Here is a 25,202-nt window from a genome sequence, read left to right on the forward strand (position 1 = left end):
TCTCTTGGTTACTCAATAGGACTATGGAATTGAATATAAAAGGTTGTTTTTACATTTCTTCTTTGTTCAAAACATAAATGTTCACATACATATTTCATCAACATCTGCGACCCAAAGAGGATTTATCTGACCATGTCTCCATAACCTGGGTGACAGATCCACACAGGGCATCTTGATCTTTGTTTCTGCCACCACAGAAGACCTAAGCAAGTTGACTCAGTAAGAAGAGAGGAGACTTCTCTAGAAGTGCCACTAAAGATTCTGTGCTAAATGACACAACATTGTTTATCTACCCAAGCAGGACTTAGTAACAATGTACTGTTTTACATTTATCAGGGGTATACTGGTAAAATAAGTGGTGGGCAAGCTATGAATTCTGTGATCACAGTAAGGTGGACTGCGCCATCGGATTTTTTATAAAGGCGTTCAGAACATGTTTGATGATAGTGAAGGTTATTGTCCAATGTTTATAACAATATCAGTGGTATTAAATGATTCATACAGAGTTGATGAGTGTGTACATATTGTGAATGTGGATAATACAGTGTGAATGTTAAAAGTTAAAAGCAATTGGTGAATAAAGTCTTTCGAGAGGTGGATAAACTCTATTTCTGAAATTTCAGAGGTGGATAAACTGTGTTTACTTGCGTTCAGCCTCCACTACAGCCCTGGTTTTAACACTTTTAACTCAAGGGCTTCATAATAAAAAGAGCCACTGTTCCCTTCATTTTTAGAAATTAATATTTATTATCTTTTCACAAGTGTTTAAGCACAGTAAATTGTATTTCTCCAAACCAATCTAAAAATACCTCTGTCACGTTCAAGCTCCTAACCGCTACATCACCATAAATAAAAGATACAAAAATATACTTGCAGAGAGCACAAAGTCAGACACGATCTCACAATAATAAAAAGACTTCTGCCGTCGGTTTTCCAGAGAATGAGGCATAAGGAGAAGGGGGGGGGGGGGGGGGGGTCACACACTCACTGAACTCAGGGGGACTGGGCCAGCTCATCTGGAGGTGACAGGAGAGAGGTTTGGGCCAGCATGTATCAAGCATTGCCATGGAGCATGGCTTAGTGCCTTACAGTCCAACGAATGGAAAAAACCCTTCACAACCAAGACTTCTTCCCCCCAACATAGACTGCTTATACTGCAAACTGCAAAACAAGCTTGCAAAGCAAATGGAGGAAGATGGTTCTGTGTTGACATTCAAATACTGAGAGAAGAACAGCATTTGTTTGAAACACAAAACTTAAATAATTTTACAAAACTTTTATCAAAATTTACTTTGTTAAAGAATATTCTTAATGGCCCAATGTTGACAGTACAGTCACATCTGTGTATACTGTAGTGACCATGGTCTACATTAAGTTCATCCTCTTCTGACTCCTTCTTTGTAAGGACTATCACTGTCTACTGCCATCATGTCATTCTCTTCCTCTCTTGTTTAAATAAGATCTTAAAGGGCAAACAAGGATATGATGCTAGCCCAACCCCCTCTATCTTAAGACACTGTATGAAAACTGGCTTGGGGGACTTTTGGGGAAAATGCTAGTGGACATGGCTAACATGATACAGTTGTGCTGATAGGCTTGATATGGTGGCCACAGAGCAGTACACAGTGGATTCAAACTGAAGGGTTTCACTTGTGTTGTAAATGACACCAACCGATGAGGCCCTGTTAGGAAGAGCTGAGGAGAAACTCATGTTGGGGGTGGGGGGGGGGCAGAGGGTTAGAGAGAGGGATGTAGTGTGAATCAGCCTTCCCTAATATTGGGCCACAGTGGTTAAGTATTCCTTGAGTTCTTAGTGTATTTAGTTTGTACATTCAGCCGTACACGCTGGCCTCTCGCTGGAGACGTGCCGCAGAGGGAGCGCATCTGCGCTACTTTTTCTTGGCGTTGACGCTTTTGCACACCCAGTTCATGCCATCCTGAAACAGAGAGAGAGAGAGAGAGAGAGAGAGAGAGAGAGAGAGAGAGAGAGAGAGAGAGAGAGAGAGAGAGAGAGAGAGAGAGAGATAGAGAGGATAAATGTGCAATAACTATGCTGCCCTCTGGAGAAATAAGGCAAACAGATGAATCTGATTCACATTGTTTAGTCCAATAGCTTATTGTTTCTATTTCCTCAAAATTGTTATGAGAACCAGCCATTATGACAATAACACAATGATAACTATACTGAATAAACAGATATAGAGCTTCTGACAAATACAAAGCACTCACTCAATCATATGTGCAGTAAAGGCTCAATCACAAAACTCTTTAGGCTACAAAATGGATTTAAAGGGGTGGTGTAAACGGAGTCATGTAATAAATGACAGAAGAATACTAAAGTAGAAACTGATCAAACTGTGTGTAGCAAAGATGTATTGTAGTTGCACTCATAAGTTTACATACCCTGTACAAACCGGTACACATGCTAAAGTTAGACTAAAAGAGGAATACACAATCATGTTTTGGAAATTGATTGTAATGCCTTAATTAAATACATGAAAAATCCAACCATTAAGGACACCAATTTTCGTTCCGCCTAGCTCCACTCATCCATCTGGGATCGATCCATTGGAGTTGTGCTTCAGAAGGCTGGGCTTTATTAAAAAAATCCTTGCATAAGATTGGATAAGCCACCCGTCATCTATTGACGTGCTACTTCAACCACTCACATCGAAGCCAACCCGTGACGCTGAGAACAGTCTCACAGTCGCTTCTACGCTACGTCACATCTATGAAACTCCCGCCCTGCGTCCTGATTGGCTCTACCATACAATCTTGTGCTGAAATCACTCTCAACGGAACCGATCCCAGATGGACGTGAATGGAGCTAGGCGGAACGAAATTCATCTGGCGAGAGTCAGGTTAAATGAAACCAGCTATTAGGCTAACTGACATAAAACTATTCCAATCTCTAGGTATGGTGAAGGGTATGTGATGATGTGGGGCTATTTTAATTCCAAAGGCCAAGGGAACTTTATCAGAATGCATAGTATCCTGGATCCATGAAATAACTGGCCTTTAAAAATAAAAAATCTGCCTAGGAATTTAACATAGGGGTATGTTACATCAATACATCATACATGTTAGATCAATTTCCAAAAGGCGATTTTTTTTTTTATTTCTCTTTTTAGTCAACTTTAGCATGTGTATGTACAGGGTATGTAAACGTATGAGTGCAACTGTACATGTTAGGCTATATCCACACTACACAAATCAGTTTTGACATGGATTTTCAGATCAAATCCGGTCTGTGTCCACAAACAGTTTGGGAGTAGATACAATGTGCGTCCACATTACTCCATGCTGATTTAATGCGCAAATTTCTCGGCTGTTCAACCTTTGTCAAGTCTCGCATCCCTGTTACTGTTCCTAGGTCAGTTAAACAATGGCCATGCAGCGTTAAAAAAAAATCATTAAAATCCGTAATTTGCACAGTCAACAAGTATGGGTACAAAGAAAGAAATAACCATGAGATATAATCTGCAAACTGAGGGGACATAGGAAATGTTTGCCAAGTTTACTTGCCTGGGTGCAATAGACAGCTTGCACGCTACTTTATAGGAATTCCCATTATAATGCCAGTAGCTTTGTCAACGAATGACAAACAAACAATAATAATTATTAAATTATATATAATTTAAAGTTAGCTTCTCGGAAATTTCAAGGATAGGCTATGTATGGATGCATGTAAGTTTAGTCCCGTTGTTCAAAGGTTAGCCTACATCTTTTTAAACAGATAGTTTGTACAACTATGTTTTCAGGTGAGCGTGCTGCAACTTCTGTTTGGTTTTGCAGTTGGACCGTGCAGAGCTGTGGCAGTAGCTAGGCTACACTGAACCCTGGACAGCTAGGCTATTGCATAGTATTATAATCTGTAGGATAATTGGGTTGATTGCGATTCATGTGTCAACAAATGCCAAACAAATAAAATGGCCTACCTCATGTGATGGACATTAGAGAACATTACACAGTGCTTGTAATGATTAAGTGGGATGTATTTGTCACATATACAGTTACAGTATATAATAACTGTATACAGCGTCTATTAAGTCAGATAGACTATAATCCGTTGCCATTCACGTGTAGGCTGTCAAATTAATAAATGTTTGGGCCTACTTCTTGAAAAGCAGCCTGGCCATCATCACGTGAAAACGAGCACAACAAAACAGGGAAGGGAACATGGGCTTGTACTGTACGTCATCTCGTTTCACATGGCAACACATTACTGACACACTGTCTATATTCGTCCGATACTGCTGCGGCGCAAAATGAGTTTGGGGTCTCCAGCGGATCCCAACTGCTCCGCTCCGGAGACGCGGATACGATGGACGAATGTGGAGGGGAGGGCGAATCTTAACAAAAGTGTGTCGGATACAACCCAGCCGACACACTGTGGATATAGCCTTAGACTAGTTCTGAAAACTACTAATTGTTGTTTCAAGATAGCTTGTCTGAGCATATCTGAGCTTGTCTGCCTCATCAGATGGTAGTGTGACATCAAGCATGCAAGTATGAGTATGTGTGTTTTGTTGTAAAAAAAGATGGAAAGTATGCCTATGCTAATTGAATGTGTCATTGTGACACACACACACACACACACACACACACCTGTACACCCTCTCCAGTGAGGGCAGAGCATGATTGGATTTGCCACACACGGTCCCGGATGGTGTGCAGGTTAAGGCCCTCGGCGATCTCCGAGGCGGGAGCGGCCGTCAGCAGGTCTTGCTTGTTGGCGAAGATAAGAACGGGCACCCCACTCAGCTTCTCCTCATCCAGAAGCTCAGCCAGTTCCTGAAATGAGACACACGCACAGATGAGCACATACACATGCACATTTACACATGCACTTACATGCATAACTCCAGTCACACGTCAGGACAAATTTGACTTTGACTTTATTTACTTTACTTGTTTTAACATTTCAACAATTGAAGCGATTCACTTGACAAGAAAATGACAAGATTTTTGTTCAGGGCAGAGGTTTCTATTGTTAAATATGAACTATGTGAGACAGTTCTGTAATCCAATATGTATGCAGAGAGGTAAAAATAATGGTTATTCAGTCAAAAACACAAATAAGTACACCATACAATACTGAGGAGATTCAGGAGAAGTCAGGGAGATTCAATTACCTGTCCAGTTTCTTCAAAACGTTTCCTGTCTGCACTGTCAATAACATAAATCTGAAAGACATGTATTTAACATCAGGTTCTTGACATTGTATGATGAGAGTGTAAAAGTGTGTGCATTATGTATAGAAAACAATCACTGACCAGTATATCAGTATTTTCAAAGTAGTTTCTCCAATAAGGTCTGATCTTCCTCTGACCACCAATGTCCCATACGTTCAGTTTGAAGCCTTGAGACTGCACACTCTTTATGTTGAATCCCTTTAGGATAGACAAGCACTGTTAGTAATCACATTTAACTGTAAAATAAAGGGGAATGCTTTTTAAAACACGAAAATTGGAGATTTGATGGAAGGCCTAAATACGCCCAGAAATTGCAAATCACAATCAAGTCGCAAATCAGGACCTTATTGAACAAGTTGAGGGAACACAGATACCTGGGTTGGAGTAATATGACTGATATCTTCAGATGCCAACTGTTTCAACAGCGTAGTCTTGCCGCCGTTGTCCAGTCCCAGAAGGAGTATTCGCACCTCCTGGTCAGGTGTGCTCTTCAGTTTGCGCAAAATGGATAGCAATCCCTAAAGAGAGCCATATCAATAAAAGAAACTTCACAATCCCGTTTGCTTGTGAGGGTAAAGACATTCAGATCAGTAATGGTTTCTCATCAATCATAAGCTAATGGCCACATATGGGAAAGTGTGTCTAGCATCAGCAGACACAAGATACAGTAGGACTACGCTTAAATGCTAAGCGTTATTGTTTGGTCTTTAAAATGTTTTCAGTTTTGAATCGCAAGAACACATCCGAAACAGCACTGCTTTTCTCCAACAATGTCTGTTGGCCTATCATGCTAAGTGGCTATTTGTTTCGATTGGTAGAAATTAGCAGATAACGCTAACACTAGCTAGCTAATCTCATCCAGCAAATGAGCTCCATCCCTGCACCCAACAAGAGGAGGACCGCTATCTGGCCAAATGGTGGCTTTTCTTGTAAGGAGTAAATATCGTCTAAAACTCTCGGTCCAAATATTATGCTTTAACAGTGAGTAAGAAACATTGTTTTCGAAGTTACTGAAAGAAGCACTATTTATTGTGGAACAAAAATACGCTACCAGTTTGACTACTTACCATCTTGTTTCCTTAGCTCTCCAAGACGCTACCGAGGGTTACTAAGGATGATGACGTAGAACACAAACCCTACCTCATGGGGGCGTTATGGCGTTATCGGCGTTATCTGTGTAACGCAACAAAATTAAGTTATACACTAATTTGACATTTGCATGCAACATATTGAATATTTGATATTTTTATTACCATCTATACACAAAATATATACATTAACATGATTTATGATACAATTCTATTTTTCTTAGTGAGGAGGCGCTATCTGGTAGGCCAACAGTAGCCTATGGTTGGCCACTGAAGAGGGAGGGCTTTCCTCGCATGCGGAAATGCTTTACATGTGCACATTCTTTCTCTATCAAAATTAGCCTGACGCATTCACCCGAGTTAAATGACATTGGTTTAACTTTTTAATACAAAGTATCTATCAAGATTGTGTCTGATACACGTTAGAGCTACAAATGTATCAATATCTAGGAGAGGGAGCTGCCCCCTTCAAATGATTGGAGGAAAGATGTGCCACGTGCATCGAATGCACTTTGACCACATCTTGAATCCCAACTTGACCCTCATATTTTGTTTTTAGCCAATATAGTGAACTTAGAGTGCATATCACTAACACCAGTTTCACTTCCGACACAGTAAGTGGCTTTTCTTAAAGATGGTATACATGTGTATTGCATTTTTGCCTTGCATCTGTGTAGGCTAGAGGCTAGTTCAAACAGATTCGTAGCAGCATGTTGCATGGAATGATGCAAGCTGTGAACCAATACACTAGCAGCTTACTTCGTCCCAATAAAAGTTAATGTCAACCATGATTTGTTGGTAGACTAGGTCAGTTATGTCGTGGCTGCATGTGCATGTGCAATGTTGACGTGATACCTCCGTAGTTATCAACTGGAAAGTTTGCCTATTCTCAATGCAATGAGCCGAGGCTATTTCTGTATTTAAGCTTTGGCAACTGTACAGGCTATAATGTAATTTTGCAGCTGTCTCAGATAAACGCTATTGCTATCATTTCAGAACACCTCAAAGTCAAATTGAAGAACATTCTTGTGCTCATTCCAATGCCATAGACAGCCTAATTCAGACTGGTAGGCCTATGCTCTCTGCTCCAGTTGTATCGCTAACTCTATGTCTGTGTCCCTCTCTTCTGATATCTTATGTTGTATTTAGGTTCAATCATTGATAGTGTAAGGCTTTGATGGAGAAAATGGCAAATGACTTGACATTTAATGATCTTACTGAGTTGAGGCTCGTTATGTAGCATATGGACACTGTTATCAGATAGATGATGACTGGATAAACCTGAAGATAGAAATACTCCTAATAATAGATAGATAGATAGATAGATAGATAGATACTTTATTGATCCCCAGGGGAAATTCAAGGTCTCAGCAGCATACATACAACACAAACACATTTTTTAACAGCAGAAAGAGTAATTAAAGTATTTAATATAAAAACACAACTAAGCAGTAAGGACAGTAGAAGATAAGGAATATGCTAAATATACTAAAATACAAATTATACTAACACTTAATACAATATATAAAAATATACTAAAATACAAATTACAAAAATACAAATTATACTAACTAACACCTAATCTAAATCCATTCTATAAACAATATCCACATAGTGGTGATTAATAAATCAGAGGCGCTTGCAATGACTGAGGCAGGGACTGAGCCTGTGATTCTCTGTGCATAGTAAGGTATGGTAAGGTGCTCTAAGGTGCTCTGTGTGAATGAGTGTCATGGTGGTAGTGCAATGGTGATAGTGGTCATGGTGATAGTGCAAATGAGTAAGTCAACAGTGCAACAATGCAGAAATAAAGTAAAGTAAAGTCTATATATCTATATATTTAACTATTTAAGAAAATGTATAAGTGTGGCCACAGTTCGGCTGTGGCATGGAGGAGGGGGTTATGCATATGTGCTAATGTGCTAATATAGCACGCAAACAGTGAGGCATAAAGACAGTGGTACAAGTGGCTAGTGGACAGACAGTACCAAACATGGAGGGGGTGAAGAGGCAGACAGACTATGCAGTCTTAATGAAGATCATAGTGTATGCTTACAACATGCATGTAGATCATGTCATAGAGTTGTGGTGAGTACTGAACAGTTTTTAGAGGGCACTGAATGTTTTGGCTTTGGTTGAATTTGACTGGTCGAAACTAGGTCAGGAAACTCATATTTCAGCACCCCTTTCAGGGAGTGTTTCCACTGGGTGTAGTTATGTAAAGGCCAGTTGTAGAAGAAAGGCTGTCACTCAGGTGCTGTGCAAAAAGTCGGGTTGCATTTTCCGACTGCTTACATTGATCCCGTAATTATGGGAAAGACACTCATGATTTATCAGCTGGGAAGCCTTGCACAGTGCTGATGTTTATTTTGTTGGGCCGCCAGCGGTGCCTGTGCTGGTGGATATCTGGTTTCAGCCACACTGGTCAGCTCAGATAAGAAAATAAACTCAAAACGCTCCACCTGTCATATTCTATACTGTTGCTAAAGTATACAGTGCATGCCCCCTTGGCCCATATCAGTTTACTTTTTTTAACATCCAAATCTATTACTCTGTACTGCTGATTTGACTATGAGAGGTATGTGGGGTAATCTACCACCTGTTTGCCATTTTCAGCTCATTTTTATGAAAGACCATTAATTAAACTGTAATATACATACGTTTAACCAAAAGGACTTGTTGAAGTTGTTGTGCTGTATAGGTGTGAGAAAACAAGGACAAGACAAGATGGCCCTGAGCGGCTTTGACATTGATGCCCCGCGCTGGGATCAGACCACCTTCATGGGGCGGGTCAAGCATTTCTTCAACATCACTGACTCGAGGACAGCGCTGCTGCCTGACTCCAGACTAGATGAGGCCAAGGCACTAGTGGAGAGCTGCAGGTATGCTTAGATGTCCAACAGCTGACACACGTGTGCCAAATAAACATTTGCGTTATGTAAACTTTGTTTATGTTTGTTTTATTTAATTGTTGTTTAATTGTTTTAAGGGACAATGCACAGTAATTAACATGCTCACTTAAGTCAGTCACCTACTGTAAATGTGCCAGATTTAGCTATGGCACACAAGCCACTAGTACACATACATATGAGCACAGACTGCTTATAAACCCAGATGAAATCACTACTAAGATTATTGTATATTAAAATGAGTGCATAATAAATATGTGTTACAAAATCTGAAGTCCCAGCTCTTCCGAGGATACCTACTTTCCTAACACTGCACTTCCCTTTCTTTCCTCCTCCACCTCTTTCTTCTACCACTTCTCCTCCTATCACACTTTCACTAGTACAGTACTTATAATGTTGCCACTCTTATCCTCTAGTAAAGTAAGTTATTGTCTAGTAATAATAGTAATATTATTACTAGAGTATAATTGTATTGCATAGTAATAGTATTGACAGATGCAGTAGTAATTGCTAGCTAAGGTCTCCATTGCACTGTAGTTTGAATGATATTCTCTTGCTGTAAGTTGCTTTGGATGACACCGCCTGCTAAATAAATCAGTGTAAATGTAATATAGCACCTACTCCTATGCAGACTTACAGAGAAAATATAGCATAAACAGATTGTTACATACACTTCAAATTTTTCACACAATGAACTGTTTTAGATGGAGATAGACCTAAACATCAACAAGGCCTTTTTATTTGTATTATATTATATAGTAAGCATTTTGAGAGTGATCAATCATTATTGATGTTTGTGACTGCATTTATGAGTCATTTCTCCCTCTAGCTGTCAATAAGCTTAAGGTCAGTATTGTATTTTCAGATCTGGGAGGGTAAGAGTATTGGATGAGTGATGAATTTGGGAAGGATTGACTTGGTGTGTGTTGTGTGTGTGTGTGTGTGTGTGTGTGTGTGTGTGTGTGTGTGTGTGTGTTGGCACCAGAGCTGGGTCCATTCCCCCCGGTACTACAGAAGAACAGCTGCATTATGCCAAGAAGCTTTACGACTCTGCGTTCCATCCAGACACGGGCGATAGGATGAACCTGATTGGTCGGATGTCTTTCCAGGTGCCTGGAGGCATGGCCATCACAGGCGCCATGTTGCAGTTCTACAGGTAAACAGTCAACCCACCAAACACGCATGCTCTCCTAACTCTACACCCCTCCCCCTGTCATGCTGGGCTTATACTGGTGGAGCAGCAGTGGCCTGGCCAGCTGTCAATCATCCCACCCAGGTTTGATCCCCTGCTACGAGTCTGTGTTGCTTTGGATAAAAGGGCCTGCAAAATCCCAGTCACTTTTTAAACTCTTAACTAGCAGTCTCCTTGTCTGTCACCTCTCCCCCTGCCTCTCCACCTGTGCTTCACACCTTCACCTTAATCTATCATCTTAGTGTTGCCAGCTGTCTCACTTCACTGTCAGAGGTAGAGAGAAAAGGTTGCAGTGACTGGACAGAGCAGTTGTGAACCAGTTTCAACTGAAGCACTTTACAAGGTTAGAGGTTGGATTGCTTGGCATGGCGGGTTTTGACCAAATTGATCTGGTCAGGAATGAGGTCAGTATAGACAGGATCCAGCAGGCTGAACCTGATGAGTGAGGCGGTAAGACCTCAGGCTCTGTCCAGGTGCATCGTGAGAGAAGTGAACTTCAGCACACCTCAACCCACTGCACCTTCACTCATCTGAGTCCAACACAACAGTAACTCTTCCACTCTAGCACCTGGTCATTCTGTTCCTCTCTCACCCTCCCCTGCTTCTGAAATTGAGTCCTAATTGAGTGGTTAAGCCTAACACAAAATGTCCAAACCTTGAATGCGGGTGGATATTTTATTGTGTGTAATAATAGTTTCTAAAATGTCCCAGTGCTAAACACCTAGGTGGAGAATAGGGCTCATAAATGTTAGTGATGGAAAAACACACCAGAGCAGCGTAAATCAGAGTGACCTCAGATGACCTCCTGGCACACTGCCAGTGTAAGCACTGCAGGTCACATGGTGAAGATGTGTATTAGTGTGTTGGGTTAGCACGTCTCCTCTCCTCACGTTACCCTCAGGACAGTGCCGGCAGTGGTGTTCTGGCAGTGGGTGAACCAGTCCTTCAACGCCCTGGTGAACTACACGAACCGAAACGCCGCCTCTCCCATCACCCCAAAGTAAGCTCCCGTCAAAACTCAAAAGCACGTCTCTAAGTCTGCTTCAAGTCCGGTTTATTTTCCGGTTTATTGTTTGTTCACTTGAAGTATATGACTTCATAGGAGCTATTTTCATGACCTCTTCATGACTTTGTTTTATTTTAGTATGTGCACATCTCCCTTTTGTCTGTCTCCAACATCTTGTCTCTCCCTCCCTCACAGACAGATTGGAGTGGCTTATTTCACTGCCACCAGTACTGCTCTGGTCACTGCTGTGGGACTCAACCTTTACACAAAGGTACATACTGTTCCATAGCGCAGATCAGATATGGAATCAAATCTGTTCAGCTCCCAAGAGAACATTTCCCTAAAACCTGAAGGCTAATTCCTTTTGCAGAAAGACTGTAGACAAGAGTAGTTTGTGAGTGATAAACTAAGACAACTGAATCTGCCAGGCTCCATGACAAAAATGTGCATTAATATACAGATCAGCAGGGGTTGTGTGCTGTTTGGTTTTTTAAGTGACCGTCTCCCCTGGCTCTCTCTCTCTCTCTCTGGATGTGTTTTGTAGAAAGCACCCCCCCTGGTGGCGCGTTGGGTGCCCTTCGCCGCCGTGGCATCGGCTAACTGCGTGAACATCCCCATGATGAGACAACAGTAAGACTCATCCCTTCCTCTCGCTCTCTTCATCTCTCTCTCTCTTTTTTGTCTGTCTTTTTCCTCCTGGGAGTCATGCCATCACCCCTCTTCTGTCCACTCACAGGGAGATCCTCAATGGCATCGCTGTCACTGATGAGAATGGGAACAAGCTGGGGCATTCGAGGGTCAGTATGGCCAGCATTGATGGAACTCAAAGACACAGCATCTGATTAAGCATCTCAAACATTTCACTGGGGCCCTGGCTCTGCTGACATGGCAAAACCTGTGTTATGGAAAATATTCAGTGTATTCCCCTCTCTCTCTCTCTCTCTCTCTCTCTCTCTCTCTCTCCCTCCCTCCCTCCCTCTATCTCTATCTCTATCTCTCTCTTTCTGTCTCACAGAAAGCAGCAGCGAAGGGAATCACACAAGTGGTCATCTCTCGTGTCACCATGGCAGCACCAGGCATGAGTGAGTGTTCCCACAGTCCGTCTGGCGAACGGCTGTAGCCCTTTCTCTAACCTTCATTTCAGCTGCCGGGAAACAAACCAACTCTTTCCATGACTGATTCTGTATATGCTCCCTACTGCAAGGATTAATGGTGCCTGTATTTTGCTCTCCAGCTGAAGTCAGATGTTGTTGAAATGCGTAACGTGGCAATAGTATTTGGTGCCAATAAAATTGGTGTCTGTAGTTGAAGTAGAATAGTAGAATGAAATAACTAATGAATAATGCATGGGATCCTTATGGACACAACTTCAGCATTTTCTGCATTCATGAAATCTGAAGTCTGAAGTCTAATTGTGTCTCTTAACAATCATATTCCCCCCCCCCTCTCCCTCTCTTTCTCTCTCTCTCTCTCTCTCTCTCTCTCCCTCTCTCTCACTCTCTCTCTCTCTCTCTTCAGTCATCCTGCCCATAATCATGCAGCGGCTGGAGAAGTACAGGTTCATGCAGGTGGGTTTGAGAGTGCAATGCCTCTCATTTGAAGGTCGTCAGGCGCTGGCAGTGACAGCAGCCACAGCAGTGACCCCTCAGGGCCCATAATCAACTTTTAGTGTCTGGATCTGCTGTGCTGGGAATTCAGACTGAGTCAGCAGCACACTCGTCTGTTTATACTCTTCCAGACCTTTTGTGTTGCATTGATCTAGTTAGCGACCTCTCCCTGCTTGGAATGCATGTGAAGGTTGATGACACACAAGAGATTTTTTTTAATTTGGAAGTTTGGTTTAATTTGGATTGATGATAAATATCTGATGATTCATGGTGATGTTTGGGTGCATGTGTCTGTGGAAGTTAACATCAGTCTTGTGTGTATCGACAGAAAATCACCTTCCTTCATTGTCCACTGCAAGTCATGATGGTCGGAATGTTGTAAGTGCAGTCATCTTGATTTATCGATGGAAAAGTGATTAGTGACCATGTCTGTGTGATGGCCTTTTAATAGCACTAGAAAAGAAATTAGAGACAGAAATTAGAAAGAAATTAGTGACAATCCCCTGAGAATAGATAGAGCTTGTGTGAGCAGCATCTGAGCCTTATGAAAGTAAACAGTCCTGCTTTAGGCATGCCTTTGTTTGTTTTATTTTGGCGTGCGCACTTGGAGCATAATGTAAACCTGATCACTTCCTCTGCTCCACAGCCTGGTCTTCATGGTCCCTGCAGCCTGTTCCCTGTTCCCCCAGCAATGGTAAGAGCAACCACCAGAGTCATCAACATCTGCATTATTCAACATTATTGACTGTCTCTGTGACACAGCTGTATATGTCAGACTGGGGCAAGGCAACTATCATATGAATTATGTACAGGGGATTTGTACCCCCTGGCTCACCTTTGGCTCCGTGTCTATATAGCGCTTTGTTGTTTTAAGCACCAGTGTATATGGCGAAAACTGTATCTGGAGAAAACCGCTGCATCCAGCGTCTTATTCAGAGGCGGACAGAGTACACAGCTTTATTACTTGAGTAAAAGTACAGATACCCTTTGCTAAATTTTACTCAAGTACAAGTAAAAGTACAACAGTCAGATGTCTACTTAAGTAGAAGTACTGAAGTACTTGTTTTTTAAAAGTACTTGAGTATCAGAGAGTACAAGAGTACATTTTCTAAATATTGCATTACTACTGGCACAGTGCTTACATTTATGTACAGAAACGTCCTACATGGAGTTATAAAAAATGTTAATGTTAATACCTTGGAGAATGCAAAAGGAATTGAAAGTAAAATAAAGTCATTTTCATCTTTTTACCATGTTGCCAGGGATGGGCAGTATTTCTAATACATGTATTTAAAATACGTATTTCAAATACAAAATACTATTTTGTAATTGAAACACTTGAAGCGAACACTATCATTAACTTGTTCAGAAAATTGAAATAGTCTGGCGAGGTGGGGCCACGGGTTGGCACATTCTCGGGATGGACCTGCTGCGTCTTCATCCATTGTTTCGTCCATGGTTTCGTGTCTTATTTAAATCTGACCATGGAGTTGACTTTGGCGGAAAGCTGAAGGTGATTGCTGATAGGCTGTCCCAATCAGTGGTGCCTGCACAATCCAATCACGTTTGAGAGGGAAACAACAAATTGAGGGTTTCCGAGATTTTTCTTTTTTCCTTTTTTTTAGAAGAAGTAACGGGTACTCACAGTTATGGATAGAAATGTAGTGGAGTAAAGAGTACAATATTTGCCTCTCAAATGTACTTGAGTAAAGTCATGAGTACTCCCCAAAAATGATACTCGAGTAAAGTACAGATCCCTCAAAATTGTACTCAAGTACTGTACTCAAGTAAATGTACTCTGTTACTGTCCGGCTCTGGTCTTATTGTAGAGCGTGCCAATGTCTTTGTGCAGCTGTTCCGAGCGTTTTTAGTTGAAAATATCTCAGCTTTTCAGAAAGGTGCTGGTGTCGTTACAATGGGCAGATGGCAGACCAAATTTTATAGATAGCTGGAATATCTTTGTTTGGCTTTTCCCCCCCATGGGTTTTTCAAAAAGTTATTGAGAAATAGACACTGTACAATCTAAAAACTCTGTTATAACTACAAAGTATGCCTGTGGTGATCTGGGAGGTGTCTGCAAGCCCACCCTCTACACTCGAGATAGCAAGCTGACTACCCTGGTAACTTTGCTGTCAAGCAATTGCTGTCATAGAAACAAATATAGCAAGATAGGAAGGTTTTTGATGAAATGCTAGGTCTAAGCGCTCCCCAGCATTTTCATGCCAGAGAAAAAGTGCTACAGTATATGAACACAAGGCCCCTAATGGATGCCCTTTTTAGTAGCTGCTTGCTACTCTGCTACTATATTTCTGTGTGGTTTATCCTGCTCATGTGCATCATTGTGTGCTGAGTGCAAACTCAGTGTTTAAGACTGCACTTGCGTGTCTGTTGTGTGCAGCTCTATGGCCGTGTCCAAGCTGGAGCCTGAGCTGAGAGAGTCCATCACCTCAAAGTACGGAGACAAGGTCCAGTACGTGTACTTCAACAAGGGCCTCTGAGAGTCCACCCGCTCCCAGCGTCAGCAGGCCCAGGGCCGGGTCAGGGTGGGCCCACACCCATGGAGGGATTCTGGGACTGTGGGAAAGCGATGTAGCCATGGGCCTGTTGCAGGCCTTCCAGATAAGACATCTGTCAATGGAGGCTGGAGAAAATCTGGATGGTGGATGGAACACACACACACACACAAACACACACACAAACACACACACACACACACACACACACACACACACACCTTTGTTTTTTTTTTAAAAAGTTTTATAAGACAGTGGTTCTGGGGGTAAAGGTTGTATGGTTGTAACACGGTCTCTGTCACATGAAATCTTATTGTCAGCTCAAATATGAACTCTTTATCTCTGTGTTTGTTCTACAGTCCGTTTGTATCGTTTGTTTTGTTATTGTTCGTTTTGTTATGTTATGTGTCTTAAGGTGTAAAGAGGTCAATGGCGATGTGCAGTCACAGGCATACCTCATAAAATGGATCCCATGTTTGGGCATTTAGCACCCCCTCTAGTGGTGAGGAACATGCCCTGCAGGTATTGCAAACGGTCAAGTCTACACAGACAAAGCCAAACATTGCCTTCAAAACCTCTCAGGTACCAGTGAATAGCTTTACAGTTGGCTTACTGGACACTGTTACTGAATGATCCATCATGAGCTATGGGCAAACCTGACCAAAATAAGTCACAATTAGTCACCATGTTTTGCCTGATTCAAGTTTAATGTGTTACTGTGTGTCAACTGTGGCCATATGATGTGCCCTTGTTACAGTTTAAAGGACTAATATCCCAAGGCAACCTGAGTTGGAAGCCACACCTGGGCCCTGACTTAGGAAGCAAATGCACCCCCTTAGGCAGAGACACTTTTTTTGAGAGTTTAGAGGAAATTAGAAGCTGATAAGTATTCAGGAAGCCATTCTCACAACGTGCCAGGGAATTTCATTTGGTTACCCGACATGCAAGTGAATTAATTTTTCTCTCAAGCTGTAATGCATCTAAAGTCCTTATTGCAGTTTACAGCTAGACCAAATGGTTGGATAGCAGATCATTCAGACACAATCCCAAAGAATTTTTTTTAAGTGTGAATATAAAGGTGCAAGTACAAACATTCATAGGTAGAATGCATGATGTATGCAGATGGATATACAGAAACGAATATGGTCATGTACTGTAGTACATGAACTTAGTATTATTGTGAGCATCAAATATGTTTGAGGACTGTGGAATAAAGCAAAACATTTTGTTGTACTTTGTCTTTTGAGTGATGCATTTTGTCTTTACTCGCACACAGGGCATTTTTGATGAAGGATTTTATTTTGCTTGAGCTTGATGTTTTTATGAGCGCAAAACCTACTGTGATATCTGTACTGATATCTGTTAGGAGTTCCTGTCTGGGTAGCTGAACTCAGTAGGGTGTGACCGTTAAACAAGCCCATGGGGAGGGTAGAATGAGCAACTGCAGAGTAGAAGATGTGTGTGTGTGTGTGTGCAGAGCTGCCCCATCAAACACTTCACCTCAGGGAGAGCGTTTTGGATGAAGTATATTTGGATGAAGTAGAAAATAAAATCTCTTCATCCAGAACTTTTTATTTGGACAGGAGATTTCGGAAAGCTGAGTGTGTGTGTGTTATGAAGTTTCTTGAGGGTGGAGAGGAGGAAAATAAGCAGCATATGAAATGCACCGTTCTTCCTGACAAATAAATAATTCACCTTTTGCGTTTGTTCCTTTCTGAATATATATGCCGTGCTTATTGGTTGACTTAATGTTTGCTTTTTAAATTGGTTTGCACATCCTGGACCTGAATAATTTATGATTCCACCAAACCGTTCCGATGGTGTAGACTCTTGACAGATTACTAAGTGTCAGAATGTCACATAAACTGCAACTGCCAAGATGAAACAGTAGAGTTATTTGCTGTGTGCATAAAAATGAAGGCTACTTTCTGGAAGTTACAAGATAAACATGAATTTTAAAGTGTGAAGATAAACAATATAAGCATATGTGTGTGTGTGTTTAAAGCTAAGCATTGCTTTTGTAGATCTGTGCTGCTACTAGTATTCCCACTGAAGATCTTTACTGTAGAAGTGTCACCACAGTCATGGATGTTTTCTTCATCACTGTCATCAGGGTTCTATCAGGAAGGAAGCAGAATTGACACACTGAGCGCCTCTGCTGCCTCGTAAGTCACATGCACTTTTCACTGGTTAATGTCACGGGATAGCAAAGACTCATCAGTGAAGTATGTACCCCCTCAGCAAACCCTACCCAACGATGACGGAGAGCAAACATTGAAATCCTGTGATCAGTATCCAGTGGGATACTCTAGGCTGATTAAATGTGAAATTCCATAAAATACAGGAGAGATCCTTCTAGGACTGGGGTTTTCATGGATGATCATTACTCAAGTGTACTAGACTTGAAGCTGTCAGCAAACAGAAACAGTGCGATAGCTCCCATAGCCACAGTGGGGCAGTGTTACACTGAATAACTGTCAGATTCCTTAACCTAAGCTCCATACTCCTACGCGCACACACACACATACACACACACACATGTGCTGCTCCAAAGCTGAAGCTGCAGACCTTATGTCCTGCCTAGGGATGTTTACTACCTTTAATAGTTTCAGCCTGGTGTGAGCGATGACTGCTGGTTTACTCAGGCACGCTGCCATCAGGAGATACTTCCAAGCTCACCTCTGTCCTGCCCCACCCTCAAAGCTCGTCCCACCGAGAGAGTCACTTTCCACACACACACACACACACACACACACTCAAACATGCCCAGCAGATGAACATCATAACTCTAAGAGCAAATACAGAAACAGATGGGCAGGCTGGTCCCAACTGGATCAAACAGTGTGTGAGAGACAGAATAAGGTAATTGCCCTGGTCAGGAAGAAAGACAGACGGACAGAGGAAGGGTGTTGTCCTTTATTCCATTTTTATTTTCATTAATACTGTATGTTTTGTCCATCAAGTGAACATCCACATGGGAAATACACAAAAAAAAGCATCAGAGACATGCATAGTCTGGTTCTCACCGCCCCAATGCCCCCTCACATGGGCCACACATCAGACGGCTCTCACCAAAGAGTCATTTTCAAAGAACAAGACAGAGAGAATGGTAAAAAAATGACACTGAAAGCATGTAATAAAGACACAGTTTACAAAACCAAAAAGTTAAAAAAAAAACTTGGCAACAGCAAACACTTAAATTATGCCCTTTATGTATATTCCACTATAGATTGTATAGCATGAGGTTTATGAGACGTGATTTTTAACTGTTGCTCTTGGTTATTTTGTAGATATATCTCAAGAGCTTGTTTACAGTAAATGTCGGAAAGGTAGTCAGACAGAGAGAGAAAGAGAGATAGAGTGGAAAAAGCCAGAATTTCTGGGGTTTAAAATGCATATCCTTTAATACATTATTACCTTCTACAACCTGATTCATTCTGTTTTCAACTCAGTGGACCATGATCTTTAATAAGCACAAATGTGGTCCTAATGACAAGGCTTGAGTCTAATCACTCTCTCACACACAATTCACCAATGTCCAACACACACTCCTGAAACATGGACATGTGTATGCACACACAGACACACACACACACACACACACAGGACACACACCCTAGCAGTGCACATATGCACTGAGCAGACACGATGATGATGGCACAACACTAACAATACCTCTCTTCATTTTGTGTTACTGGTAGCATGTCAAGAATGCTCTGGCCAGGGAACTGAACATCTGTGAATAGCCCGCAGCCTGCTGATATGGGAAGCGTTGCACATTCCACACTCGGCTACACCTCACCCAGTCTCCCCCTCGCCTCGCTTCACCCTCCTCTCGCTCTACCCATCCTCCTCTCGCTCTACCTATCTTCCTCTCGCTCTACCTATCTTCCTCTCGCTCTAGCCATCTTTCTCTCGCTCTACCCATCCTCGTTTCCACCGCGCTGTGCTGTGCTGCATCTTGTGACACCCATGAATGTTAAAAAGCAGGTCCAGACTTAATGCCTAGCAACTACATCCCTTGGTCCTTTGCTGGCTCCTGGTCATGTGACTTGGAGCTAGCCAATCAGGGCGCACCTGCAACAATCCCTCTAAGCCGCTGTCAATCAAGTTTAAGAGTTACTGACCAGGCGGGAAGCCTCATAAAACGTGTAACAAGCCTCGGAAGAGTGGAATTACACAACAATTCTCATTAGCTGGCTAATTACATCCAATCTTTCCAAATGAGGTCACCGCTATGGGATCTCTGCCAGCCATTACAATCAGAGGCCCAACCTGTCGATGTGGACGAGGCCTTCAGTGCAGCCCTCAGTGACCTTCCAGTGTCCAGAGTCCAGGGACCCCGGCTCAAGCTTTATACCCTCACACATTTCTTGGAAACACTTTGGAAACATCTGGACAAAATACAACAGGAATTCGTTTAAAAAAAAGACTTGAAAACAGAGGCACCAGAGAAAGACAGAAAGAAACCCTAGGAAGAGAGGAATGAAGGAAGATAAAATAAAAAAAGAATTTAAACTTCCAATGAGGAGTCAATCCTCACAGTTATATGCTCTATGATGGTAGCAAAAAGTGCATCTCTAGCTCTAATTAGGTATATTGAGCACAGAATCATAATTGAACAAACATATCAAATGACACAGGTATAATGGATACTGTGGGCTCTGTACAGGGAGAGGAGTGAGCAGTAGGCACGTAGAGGGACTGGAGCTCTTTGGGAATGTGTGGGTGGGTGGACGACAGTGCTACTATGGTAATACACTAAGAGGCAAATGTAGCTATGGTTCTCTGGATATCTGTGACTTAGACACAATATATAATAAGAGTTTTAAGATCAGGAAGTATAACTACTCTCTTTTCAGAAGCTACATGCTATGCTAATAATTGTTCCCACATTACAGGATATGGCAGTGTTACTATGTGAAGATCACAACCGCAGACCTTCTTCTAGTTGGTTTCATTGAATGGGACTTCCCTGTTGGCAGTGTTTAAGTTAGTGGACTGGCTTTCCATGCAGAGCAGGAAGAGAGGACCTGCCCTGGCTTTGTCAAATTAAAAGCCCTTAGAGCCTCAACCCTGCTAAACCCCATCTCATACATCCCCCTCGTCTCAAACTTACTTTAATTTAGAGCAACACATTCAGATTATTAGCATTATCATCATCATTATTATTATTTTCATTTGGTCTTGAAAAAAGCACAGACGCAAGGGATTGATCTTGACAAATGAGTGTGAAGCGGCTCTTCTCCATCTGTTGTGCAGTTGTGCATGGTGTGTGTCTTTATACATCTGTGAACACTCGGAGTCCAACCTCGCCATGATGATCAAGGCATGGTTCAAGGAAACAACACTAATCACAGTCCAAGATATCTTTTTTTTCCCAGGCTGACTGAAACTTGAGGACATTTTAGAATGAGCCATTAGGAAGTGTTTTTTTTGTTCCGTTTCTTAGCCATCCACAATAAGATGCCATTGATTCTTTGGGGTAAACTATCACAATTAAGTGCTTTGTTTTGGTCAGTTTGTGTTTTTTTCGTGGGGGCAGGGGGAAAGTGCTTTGCTAAAAACCGATTGTCCCTCACATGGGGAGAGTGTTTCCTAAAACCAGCCTTAATGGGCAAATTACATCATCACATGACCAATCTGTATACGGCTGTCAGCTACTCTATGTACTAATGAAAAATTCTATGGTCTATGCTAACCTCTGAGCACTTGAGTTGTATGGAGTTTAAAACCTTGTCATGTTGTGAGCTTCACTCTTTCTCCACTAATGCATTTTAAAAACCTTATTGTTGTTATCATTATTACTATTATATTCAGGCAGATGCCATGGGCAGGGGTGGGGTGGGGGGGTATGGGGGTTCTAGGGGTCCTCGGCGTCCAAGAACTCCTTCTTGGGGGGAGCGGAGCCACGGTACCAAGCGCAAGAGCCGTCCCCTCTCTTGATGCAGGCGTAGTGATTGGCCTGCCGGCCGTTGATGAGCTTCTCCGTCAGCCAATCCGTCCACAGGCACTCCTCTGGAGTACTGACTTCACATGGGAAGGAAGTGCAGCGTACAATCTGCACCAAACACACACACACACACACACACACAATACATATATATAAATGTATCAATCCACTTACAAACATACACAGACACATGAAGAAATGCATATAAATCACTTTATTAATCTGCACTGGATTAAGTAGATGACCGCCTGCCTTTTGTAAACTCAGGCAAAACAACAGATATCCAGGGGTTTGCTGAACCAGCAGAGTCCCTCCCTTGGGCCTTCCGTGCTGAACTGCATGCACTCAGTACAGTTAACAGAGAGAGCTGCTGGCACGCCACAGCTGTTATTGTTTATAGCCTGTTGTTGTTGTTGTTGTTGTTGTTGTTGTTGTTTGTTTACCTTGCACTCGCAGCCCATCTGGTAGCGCTGGCTCAGGCTCTTCTTCTGCGTCGCGCTCATGGCCTCCCAAGGCATGATGAGGTCGCACAGCGTCACATGCATCTTGCCATTGGCCTCAGCCTTCCCTGAAAGACACACACAGACACACACACACACACACACAGACACACACACAACATAGACACACACACACACATACACATTTATACACACATTTTTGATAACCTAATTTTAAAACCCATTAAATGAAACACTAATTGAACAGAGTATTCAAAGCAGCCTCAATTTCCATTTGCCTTCCATGGCCTCTCATAACCCTCCCTTATTGTGACCCACAGTCTTTAGAGGTGGCACACAGTGTGTTTCCGTCCTCGAGAGCTTCTTCTGAAGACCTTGGATGGAGGCTGTGCAGTCATAACACTCTCATAATAAGCATTGTTATTGTTATAACACTTTTCACAGACACAGAGGACAGCTCACAGACTCAACATGGCCTTAACGGTAGGAAAAACTAGCCCATGTCTCCCCTCACAGATAGCATTACCAGCCACTCCATTAACACGGCTCTTTGCCTTAGCTGCACTGTGTGTGTGTGTGTGTGTGTGTGTGTGTGTGTGTGTGTGTGTGTGTGGTGCTGAAAGAGCAGCAGCCCGCATACGCTGGCACTCATACACACACACACACACACACACACACACACACACAGTCTTTGTCTCCATGCTTTTTCATTGTTCTGTGTGGTATGTTGCTCTTCACACACCCGAATGCAACATGACTTACTGTTTGTGTGTCTGTCGCCGTGTGTCTGTCTGTGAGGGAATATGACTGTGTGTGTGGAGTGTGGGGTTGGGGGTGATTGCTACTCTCTCTTAGACCTCTCTATAATTTAGGCTTTCAGCTGCCCTGTCCTCATCCTAGTGTAAGATGGAGAAACCAGAGGATGTGTACGTGTGTGTGTGTGTGTGTGTGTGTGTGTGTGTGTGTGTGTGTGTGTGTCTGTGTCTGTGTGTTCATCACTTTGGCCATCAACTTCCTTTTTTCAGTTTTCATTTGTAACGACCGCTTGCTCAGCAACTTCTGGGCACAAAGCTGAAAGAGTACTTAAAATCCAGACCATAATTTACAATCAAATGCGAACACAGGCCCAGTCTGGGTGGCTCTTCTTTCCAAATAAAGAGAGCTCCTCTCGGGCCATCGTGTGTGCCAGTCTCCCCCCTCTCCATATCCCCAGCTCTGGAGCTGAGGCGGGGACCTGTCGCAGTGCTTAATGCCCCGTTTACGAGCTGTCATCACACTCCGCTCCACCAGCACCTGGGGGGGAATATCGACTGCTCCGCGGGCTGCCAGCGACGACCTCGCCCCATGACAAAGTGCTTCGCTCCATCACTCATGCTAGTCTGACTCAGCGTTACAGGCTTCTGCGAAAGGCTGAGAGAGCATGCAATTCTTTGTATTGCTGCACTCATCTACTACACACACACACACACACACACACACACACACACACACACCACACACACACACACACACACACACACACACACACACACACACACACACACACACACTGAGTTTCATTTTATTGCTTGGGTGAGTCTGAAATGTCAAGTCACTGTCCATTAACTGATATCTATCCTATGACTTCATTTCAATAGCCAGCGAGTGACAGCAAATAATCAACCAGTGGGAGAGATAAAGCAAACAAACCCATCTGTCATACCAGTGATATATATCTGAAAGGAACTTTGGAGCACGATGCAGTCCTAGAGCACAATGTGTAGCCAGACCATGCACTGACCAATGACCAGACCATGCACTGACATGTAACAGGCCACAGGTCTCGCTCAATTGCCGCTAGGGCCTCCAGGCACCTCAATAGTTCTTTTCTGAGGGCAATAACTTTATTGAACACTGCCACATAGCTCCATAGCACATAGCTTTATTGAACACTGCCACATAGCTCCATAGCACATAGCTTTATTGAACACTGCCACATAGCAATAGAAATATACATTTGGGCAGCCGTGGCCTATTGGTTAGCACTTCGGACCTGTAACCGGAGGGTTGCCGGTTCAAAACCCCGACCAGTAGGCACGGCTGAAGTGCCCTTGAGCAAGGCACCTAACTCCTCACTGCTCCCGGAGCGCCGCTGTTGATGCAGGCAGCTCACTGCGCCGGGATTAGTGTGTGCTTCACCTCACTGTGTGTACACTGTGTGCTGTGGGTTTCACTAATTCACGGATTGGGATAAATGCAGAGACCAAATTTCCCTCACGGGATCAAAAGAGTACATATACTTATACTTATACTAGCTCCATAGCACATAGCTTTATTGAACACGGCCACATAAGCTCCAATCTTTTTAATGTGCTCATTAGTGTTGCTGCTCACCTATGTTTGTCTTATTTATTATGTTCTTAGTCCTATTTATCGTCTTATCTACTGTGTGTGGCATGTTTTCCTTCTTTTAACCTCTTTTAAATTATGTGCCGCGTCACCAAGTCAAATTCTTGTGTACTCTTGGCGAATAAAGAGATCCTGAATCCTGAAATAGGCACATTTAGGTCAACATGTCTCAGAGTGTCTGTCTGTCCTTCGGCAGATTTCCAGCTTCATGAGGATGCTGCTGTAATGCTATGCCACCTTAAAGAAGGGTCTTACCTGAAATCAGGTATTCTTTCTTGCCAGTGGTGTCCAGGGTGACCCCACACACTGCTGAAGAAGGTGCTGTGTAGACGAACTCAATGTCACGGTCTGGACCTTTGAACATCTGCAGAGACAATCACACATTAGTGCCTCTGGATTTGGACCACAAGACACTGTTGCAACACTATCATGTCATCAGAACATGCTACTGATTGAGACACAGCATCATGCATATAGCTTGAACCTTGAATATTCAGAATTCATTCAGAATGCTTGTGAGATTGTTGCTTGTTACTTCTCACATTCTGACACCACATCCTCACCTTAATCTGCTTGATGTCATACTGGATTCTCTTGATGGGGTTGCCATAGATATCATTCCCAGAGTGCACCTCTTTTCCTCCAACTACCTTGGCCCTGATTACTGATAAACACACAACAACAAAAGTGAGCAGGTGAGAGTGAGAACAGTGTGAGCAAGTGTGTACAGTTCTGAGTGAGCACTGAGCACTATAGGAACAGTGTGAGCAAGTGTGTACAGTTCTGAGTGAGCACTGAGCACAGCTACAATAGGAACTGGCTTACACACATAACATCTGACAACGTCACATAAAAAACAGGATATGAGCTTTCAGGATATAACACCATTG

The 25,202-nt window shown here is 42.7% G+C and overlaps 3 protein-coding genes across 3 annotated transcripts in view; 1 reads left to right on the forward strand and 2 right to left on the reverse strand.

Moving 5' to 3' along the window:
* Positions 1–723: 723 nt before the first annotated feature.
* On the reverse strand, positions 724–6,364 carry arl3b (ADP ribosylation factor like GTPase 3b). Its single transcript, XM_042083392.1, has 6 exons — positions 6,263–6,364; positions 5,570–5,713; positions 5,277–5,393; positions 5,136–5,186; positions 4,609–4,794; positions 724–1,937 (listed from the first exon to the last, which is right to left on the reverse strand). The coding sequence occupies exons 1-6, from the start codon at positions 6,263–6,265 to the stop codon at positions 1,890–1,892; spliced, it is 549 nt and encodes a 182-aa protein (XP_041939326.1). The 5' UTR covers positions 6,266–6,364; the 3' UTR covers positions 724–1,889.
* Positions 6,365–6,579: 215 nt separating this feature from the next.
* sfxn2 (sideroflexin 2) lies at positions 6,580–16,743 on the forward strand. Its single transcript, XM_042083390.1, has 12 exons — positions 6,580–6,897; positions 8,969–9,165; positions 10,178–10,348; positions 11,286–11,384; positions 11,586–11,661; positions 11,935–12,020; positions 12,127–12,187; positions 12,406–12,472; positions 12,909–12,958; positions 13,326–13,375; positions 13,644–13,691; positions 15,396–16,743. The coding sequence occupies exons 2-12, from the start codon at positions 9,011–9,013 to the stop codon at positions 15,493–15,495; spliced, it is 963 nt and encodes a 320-aa protein (XP_041939324.1). The 5' UTR covers positions 6,580–6,897; positions 8,969–9,010; the 3' UTR covers positions 15,496–16,743.
* Positions 16,744–18,417: 1,674 nt separating this feature from the next.
* timp2a (TIMP metallopeptidase inhibitor 2a) overlaps positions 18,418–25,202 on the reverse strand; it is an 18,413-nt gene continuing 11,628 nt past the window's right edge. Inside the window, exons 2-5 of the mRNA XM_042083391.1 lie at positions 24,876–24,976; positions 24,568–24,676; positions 21,907–22,031; positions 18,418–21,571 (exon numbers count right to left, since the gene is read on the reverse strand). Coding sequence (XP_041939325.1) covers positions 21,374–21,571; positions 21,907–22,031; positions 24,568–24,676; positions 24,876–24,976 — 533 coding nt within the window. The 3' untranslated portion in view covers positions 18,418–21,373. The remainder of the gene's footprint in view (positions 21,572–21,906; positions 22,032–24,567; positions 24,677–24,875; positions 24,977–25,202) is intronic.

This window comes from Alosa sapidissima, chromosome 24, assembly GCF_018492685.1.
Source record: "Alosa sapidissima isolate fAloSap1 chromosome 24, fAloSap1.pri, whole genome shotgun sequence".
Taxonomy (NCBI): domain Eukaryota; kingdom Metazoa; phylum Chordata; class Actinopteri; order Clupeiformes; family Clupeidae; genus Alosa; species Alosa sapidissima.